Below are 8,266 nucleotides of genomic sequence, written 5' to 3'. Positions count from 1 at the left end.
ACACGTGCCATTGCCAGATGAGAAGGAAATAGAGAGGATGGTGTTGGAGAAGAAGAAGATGGAGCTGTTGAGTAAGTATGTAAGTGAGGGGTTGTTAGAGGAGCAAAGTGAGGCTAAGGCTATGCTTAATATTCAGCGCTAGATCTGTTAAGGCTGGATACTGCTTTGATCATCGAGTGGAGGAAGAGTTTTTTGTATACTGACTTTTAAGCTAATAGATGGAACTAGATGCTGTATTTTTTCTTTTAATTAAGATAGATGCTGTATTTTTTTTCTTTTAATTAAGATTTCAATATCGCATCTGTCAACATCTAAACGTTATTGATAATTTATGATGCCAATGCTAATGATGATCCTGGATTACTTGTACATTTAAGGGTTTGCAAATAGGATTTATTATTATAATTTTTATTTCTTGCTTAAGGGTTTTTGGTCAGTATCTGTTCATGCTTGGTGTAAGATCCTATTGACCCTAATATGGATACAGTCGTGAAAGTTTTCCCTTTCTAGCTGTAATGCAGCTTTAATTATATTGCTTTCTTTTATGACCCTTCCTAGTTGTGAAAGTTTGAGTGCTTCATGGGGGTGTCGGGTTTGGGGGCTTTTAGTTTTTGTGGGCTTCGGGTTGGTGTGCTTGTTGGGTTTTTTGGGTTTTTGGTGAGTGATTCTTGTGTATACTTCCTGTGTACGTAGAAGCGCCTTTCGCTTTTTAATAAAACTTTTATTACTTATCAAAAAATTATATTGCTTTCTTTTATGATGATCTAGAAAAACTAAATCTCTTCATCAGAAAAGATTTGAATGAAAATATTTCAGAATTATATGTGCAGTTGTACCCTTGTTTCTGCAATAATGTTCTGAAAGTTGTGTAATGGTGACTACTTTATTACTTGTTGAGTTGATCAACATTATGGCTTGTGTTATTTAGGCAAAATTGATGCTCCAATTTAAACAAGGGATGCATGGGCATGATGTTAGGGTAGTGATAAATTTCTGCTTGTTGAGTTGATCAACGTTATGTCTTATGGTTGTTTTGATCTCTTGCTTTATGATTCATTGGACACTTCTATATGAATATTCTATGAGCAAATTACTTACTGACTCTAGTTCAGATAGTTACAACAGCTTAGCATTTTTAACCATGGGGCCTTCTGTTTTTGTAACCTATGAACCTGTTTCACCATTATTACATCTGTTGAATTTTATTTCTATTATACACACCAAGCAAAAGGGTGTATACTGTGCTTATATGACCTCAGTTATTGCTTGTAGGACCTCAGAGAAAGAGGAGAGGTTGCATGAAATTAGCAGTCAGTTCCATAACCTCTTCTCCTTCAAGAACATGACTTTTACTTGTCATTGTCTTTTCAAACAAGGTGTCATTACCATTCAAGTATAAACTGATATGCGAATTTTGAGTTTCGAGTCTTGTTTCTGCTGAAATAAGGAAGAAGTTGTGTAACAAGAGTGAGTTTAAATCCAGCATAATCATTTTTTCTCTCTCTTTCCTCTCATTTTTCTCTCTTTCAATTTTTTTCTTTTCTTTTCTCTCCCTCATCCATAGTTTCTCTCCTCTCTTTTATCACTTTTAAGAGCCTATGATATGCGTAAGTGCTTGTCAAGAGGCTAGTTGTTTTTAGATTGTAAGGTGTATGTAATCAATATTTATCAGTTGGACTATCTGGTTGAACTTCCTCTTGGTACTGAGTCACATGTGATGTTAGTTTTAGGGGGATGATACAAGCAGTTCTGGATACTTTCAGATCATATTCATGCTAACGTTCTCTCTTGGAACAGATTAATATTTGCTGCTGGAAAACAAATGAAAAAGAATAAAATAAAATGGGCTTTGCAGAATTATCTATAAAACAATTGATGTGGTTTGAATGTCAGGGTTGAGGAGCTAGCTGAAAATATAGTGATGGATTTACCTTTGGGATAATGAGCTTGGTGTTCAACTATTATTGCTTTTATGGTCATTGGGAGTGAAAGTATCCCAATGATATTATGCTATGCTTCTTTAAAGAAGTCTTGCTGGTGATGCATGGGGACCTCTATGCATGTTGCTGGGGCTCTATTGGAATTGCTCTAAAAGGTCATATTGATGCTGCTAGTGATTTAGGTCAAAAGGCTTTTGGGGCCAGAGAACTGATATTTTAAGTTCTTGAATTGTTACCTCTTGATTGAGGATTTCAGAATGTGATTACCATAAACTGTTATTATGTTCTTGTTTAAAATTCCATGTGTTATTTGTAGTTGTTTTCTACTGTAAGACTCTACTTATGTCCATTAAATATGTTGTCTGTTTTGACCACAGTTTGTCATTTCAATTTATTGAGTTGGCAGGTGTTTTTTTATATTTATTTTTGTGGATTCAAGGTTATAAAAGTACTCTTTAAGCTTTAGTACCTTTTTTTTTTTCTTGTAAGCTTTAGTACTTTCAATCCTTATTGTGCTCTTTCGGGTACATTTGAGTGTCTTGTGGCCTCTAGTTGTTGGAAGTAATTTGATATTTACCCTTATTTTTATCTTTCCTTGTTTTGCTCGTAAAGGAAAGAAATGAGCTTCATTATCACTCTTGATGACCATGAGAGTAACATTTAGGCTGTGCTCCTGCTAGAGAATGATATCTTTTTCATAAAGCAAAGAAATGAGCTTATTTATTGAACTACTATGACAATATTGATTGAACTGCACTTTTTTATTTTTTTATTTTTTTCCCTAAGCAACAACTGCATTTTATTTATAAAAAAAGAAAAGAAAAGAAAAAAAGATGCGGTCTTAAACTACATGTTACCCGGGTTTAGACTGTTCTAAGCAGTGTTGCCATCTGTCATCTTACGTATTAGTGCAATCAGATTTGAATTCTTTTAAATTAGGTTGCTTGAATTTTTTTTTAAATCCAGACAACTTGAGAGAGGAGAGGCTGCCAGATCCATCTACTTCGGTTAGCTTAGGGTGCAGGACAGATGGCCCCCGTAACCTCTCTCTTAGGTTGCTGGAATTTCACTGAAATTAGATAGCCTAATTTTAGAAGATCTTTATCTAGTGCAAATCGTTATCAGTGGAATGGTAACAGGTGAAGTGTCCAATTCGACCAAGGGGGAAGAGAACTCTCTTTGCACCTATTATTGATGCAAAAGAAGAAAATCGTAGATAACTTGAGTTGGAATTATTAAAACTAAAATAGGTACAATTATGAAAAGGGTATTGGATGCTAGTTAATCATACCCGTGCCACCTTATTGTAGAGCTTTTTGGTTGCTTGAATAGTCTTCTATGGAAAGGGTTGCACTTAACCCCTTGAAAGATGTTTGTCAAACTATGGCAACAATGAACTTGGGGTGCATGTCATTAATCTCTCATGTTGGTACATACAATTTTCTTCTTGTTTTTTACATTGCACTCACTTTAATATTGTATATTGAATCACGCAAAATACTGTATAGAAGGGGCCTATATATATAGGCCAGTAATACGAATATATACATACATAACCTATGCGGGACAAACACTACATAAAATTCCCTCAAACTTAAGGTGGAGTGCAAGAGACCAACTTGAATTTGAAAACAAGAACGCGAATTTGTCCTAGAGGATGTGACTTTGTGAAGAGGCCTACAAGCTGATCATGAGACGTAACAGAATGAAGCTATAATTAGCCATGAAGAAGATGGTGACAGACAAAATATCAATCAATCTAAATATGTTTGGCCTGTTCATGAAAACCGTCATTATGGGCAATCTAAATAGTACTCATGTTGTCGCAGTATACATTGCCCATGTGAGACAAACACTACATATATAATCTAACAAAATCTAAGCAAATCCTATATGTTTTTATTTCAAAGCATGGAAATGGATAATCCAGTTGGCCTCGTTCTTACACAGCTCAATTCTTGTTCATCTCTCCATGCATCCAGGCAGTTTTTGTATCCAAGTAATAACCAAAAAGGAAATAATACGACGACTGAAAATAGTGATGATATTATTTGTGCACAAAATCTCTTATATGAATGCAATTGCCAATTGACTTGTGGGAAGAAGACCGCTATAAATGCAACCATTTCTCAGTTTGATGACAACACATGTTTTCATTATAATCAAACCAAAATGATTAAAATACCCACATTTAAAAAATAAAATAAAATAAAATTTGAGGATCCGTTTATTTAAGAAGGTGGAACTCCCTCGACCAGCAGCGGATTCTGGCGACCTGTGGACTCTAGTGCAAATTCCTGCTTACTTTGACAATCGGAGGCGAATTTAGGCGGCGGACTCTAGCGAACAAGGTATTCCCGCTAACTTTGACAACTTCAGGAGACGGGATCGGGCAACCGATGTCAGATTTTGGCAAACTCCAATGGCGGTCCACAAAAAGTTTATTGTGGGTTTTTTATTTTTGAAAAATATAGTGACTAGTCAATTCCTAAATGAATAGTTATTTAGAGGAATTGATATTCCTCAATTGAAGAAATAGTCATTCCCATGAGAACGGTTATTTCAAAGCTAAAAATCTTACAAAACTAAGGAATATATGTATAGCTATTCCATTTCATCAGTTTAATCCTTGCACCAAATATACCATTAGTGTTTGCCGCAATATAGAGAACTGTTGGGGAACATTTTGAATTTGTGCCCGGGTTCTTGATAGAAGGGAGAGTTGAGCCCAATACTCACGCTAATCCCCCACATCGACATACAGCTACTAGGACACCAAGGCTAGGAGTAAAATTGATAGATGCATGGCCACTTGCTTGCGGTATGAGGTGAGAGGGACCTTAGGGGCAGTTTACAAGAGCAATATGAATAACTAAATATTGAAATAATGAGTTCACAATATGCTTGGAAAAAAACTCTCTATGAAGAAAAACATTAGCCATTGACTGCCGCGGGAGGGAGCTTTGGTTCACTCCTCCTCCCCCCTTACTACCCCTTTTCCTCTTTTCCTCTCCCGTTCTCACCTCTTCGGAAGCTCAAACCGCCTCCTCGGAGGTCCTATCCCTTTATTTGGAGACCCTATGCAACGCCTTTGGTGTTTTATTCTTGTTCAACAGCTTTGTCGTTGCCACCTCTACCTTTGATCGCCAGACCACCACCAAGTTTGCCGTCGCCTGTCCTTCCATTGAAATTTTTGGCTTTGGTTTTTTAAAAATCAGATCTGTCTATTTCAGGAAACCTCATCTGTGCATGCACCTCACCACCACGCTCCTGGGCCTCTCCGCTTTTATCCGCTGTCAACCCCACCTTCATCCGACCACCACATGCTGAAGTATGCTCAACACGCGCCTGCGAGTAGATCTTATTCATGGGCGTGTGTGTCACACGCGCCGACGCATAAAGAAGGATCTCCTCCACTCCGCCACCTCCCACGGGTCTCTTAGAGCCATCTGTTGTATCCCAGCATCCATAGCTAGCACGTGGTCTTCACGCGTTGGCGCGTGGCTCACAAGCTCCGGTCACCGATCGCATCCTCGCCGCCTTCCTCTGCCCCGTCCTCCACTGATTCTGCTGTTTTTGTGTATTTTTTTTAGTTCTTGTTTTTTAGTTTTAGTGCTCATATTCAATCTATTTTAGTGTTGGTTTCACTGCTCTAGTTATGAGAGGTCTCTCAATTGTTGTTGTGGTTCTTAGATTCTCTAAAAGTAAAATTATCCATTCTGCCACCACGTGTCTCTCATCTTCTTATGTCTCTAGTGAAGTCCTTGCCTGCGCTGCTAGCATCACAAGACTGGATTTATTTATTTTAATTTTATTTTTTCATTTTCGTTTGTTATTTGCTTTAATTGTAGTGAATTTTTTAGTGTATAATGTGTAGTTAGATGGACCGCTTCTAACTTTGTGTTCGGAAGCATTCTCAACTAGTTTCCTTTCTCTCTTCCTTTCGGATCAAGAATGGAAGTAACCCCCCTTTATAACCCTTTCCTTATTTGCTTAGAATATATATATTTATAATGATGAAATGTTAAATATTGGTGGATGTCATTACATATTACATAGGCATGTTTACAACACAAATGAAACTTTCAAATAAAAAAAACTACATAAATGAAATGCTATGAATGATTCTTCAAACAGTCACAACGATTTTTCATACACTACAAAAAACATACCAATTAGTAACGTGTCTACTGTTCATCACTTTTTGACACATTACCAATTAGTAACGTGACACGTTACTAAATATTTTAGTAACGTGTGAAATGCAACACGTTACCAATTGGTAACGTGTTAAGCTGCCACGTTATCAATTGGTAACGTGTTAAGCTGCCACGTTATCAATTGGTAACGTATTAAACTGGCACGTTACCAATTGGTAACGTGTTAAAATGACACGTTACTAATTTTTTGTTCAATTGATTAATTCCATTAATATTATTTATACTATTAACATTATATTAGTAATTCCATAATATATACTGAAATGATTTATTTAGTTTTCATAATAATTTTGTTATATTTCATAATAATATATACTAAAGTAGCTATAAAGAGATCCAATTGTTGCTCAAGTACAAATTATTCATGTTACTGCACTATATATATAAAGCTTTTTATTTGATATATTTATCATATTGTAATGATAGTTAAACTATTCAATGTTATTAAAAACTAACATTGTGATTTTTAGTAATAATATTCTAGACTATATATATATATATATATACACGGAGTTGCTGGTGTTTTCCTAATCTTAAGTATATATATATATTTTAAAAAAAACAATTAGTTTGTAAGAGCCATATATATATGGAGAAAATTTTATTTGAAAAAACTTGTGATTCTCACGTGCTTCTAAAAAACTCCTTACTCAATTCTTCAACCACCCAAATTCTAGCTATGGTTCACATTATATTTATAAGAAGAATATGCAGGTTTTGCTTGGTGGTTGTTGTTGTGTTTTTTTTTTTTTTTTGTGATTTGATTGTCTAATTGGATCTTAAAATAAAAGATTCTTTGAGGGTCCATGTATATATATAACCATGCTCCACTCATATATCATATATATATAATATTGTCAATTTATTTTAAGAATTTGAGAAAAAAAAAAAAAGTATCTTGAAATTAACACTCGGTTTTAATATCTCTCGAATTAAAGATTGCATTAATATCTACTCAAACTACAAGAAAAGTTTGCAAGGTAACCCTCTTTAGCAACACCCAAATTCTTAACACGCCATACACTTTACTACACACACCTTACTAACATTTAGTAACATGTCAACTCTATTGACACGTTACTAAACTACTGTAACTAAAAAATCAATTTTTTGTAGTAATAGGGACTGTCTGTAACAACGTTTTTCATACAAATGATTATTTCCTTCTCTTTTGAGGAAATAATCACAACTTTGTTTAGGAGATTCTTGTCCCTTGACAGAAGTTAATTATAAGTCAAAGGAAAAAAAAAATGCTTTGCATAAGACATAATTAGAGGCCCTCTCACAATTGCAAACAATATGAATAACTAATTGCACTGGATCTCAATCCTACCCCTCGAAGTCCTTCTATTCTCAATTTATTTTTTATTTTATTATTATTCTTTTTTCTATAGCTCCTCTTTGCGATCACTCCAGGTCCTTAGACTATATATATTAAAATATATGATCGTTGTTAGTCAATATGAATATATTTATAGGTTAATATGATTGAATGAAAATATAAAAAATATTTGTTAATTTTCCATATATACAAGGCAAAGAAAAATACTTTACGTGGGCGTTTAATTATCTTACCACGTGAAATCATTCAAAGTGAAATGGTGAAGGCTGGAAAGAAATATGCTTTTGAGTGTTCTGATGGTGATAAATTCTTTGCTTTCTTCACCGGTTTCGTCTCTGGTTGTAGACTTGGAGTACTATATATAACTAGCTACTGTGTGTGTGTGCATGTAACAGAGAGAGATCTGAGAGAGATGGAGACGAAACATTTCAGCCACAAGCATCCATTGATGGCCATAGAAGAGCTGGAAACTTATCTCAAGAGGGAAGAAATTTGCTCGGGGTGCGAGAAACCAGTATTGGGTCCTGCATGTATATGCTCCGAATGCGACTTTCTACTCCATAAATTGTGCTTCGAGCAACTACGCCAGGAGATACAGAGCCCGTTGCACCTCTCCAGCCACCCCCTTGTTCTCCTTCCAACACATGCTGCAGGAACAATATTCTGCGATGCTTGCGGTAAGCTGTGCGACAGATGCCTCGTCTACCATTGTTCCCACTGCAATTTCAACCTCGACTTCCAATGTGCTTCTCAAAGGCAAATCA

General features: G+C 35.6%; 1 protein-coding gene across 1 annotated transcript in view; it reads left to right on the top strand.

The window, feature by feature from the left end:
• The window catches only part of LOC132175576 (uncharacterized), a 1,862-nt gene extending 1,491 nt beyond the window's left edge, over positions 1 to 371 (top strand). Inside the window, exon 2 of the mRNA XM_059587554.1 lies at positions 1 to 371. This exon is cut by the window's left edge and continues 20 nt beyond it. Coding sequence (XP_059443537.1) covers positions 1 to 142 — 142 coding nt within the window. The 3' untranslated portion in view covers positions 143 to 371.
• Positions 372 to 8,266: the final 7,895 nt, after the last annotated feature.

This window comes from Corylus avellana, chromosome ca3, assembly GCF_901000735.1.
Source record: "Corylus avellana chromosome ca3, CavTom2PMs-1.0".
In the NCBI taxonomy this organism is placed as follows: Eukaryota; Viridiplantae; Streptophyta; class Magnoliopsida; order Fagales; family Betulaceae; genus Corylus; species Corylus avellana.
This window is presented reverse-complemented; position numbering and strand designations above follow the sequence as displayed.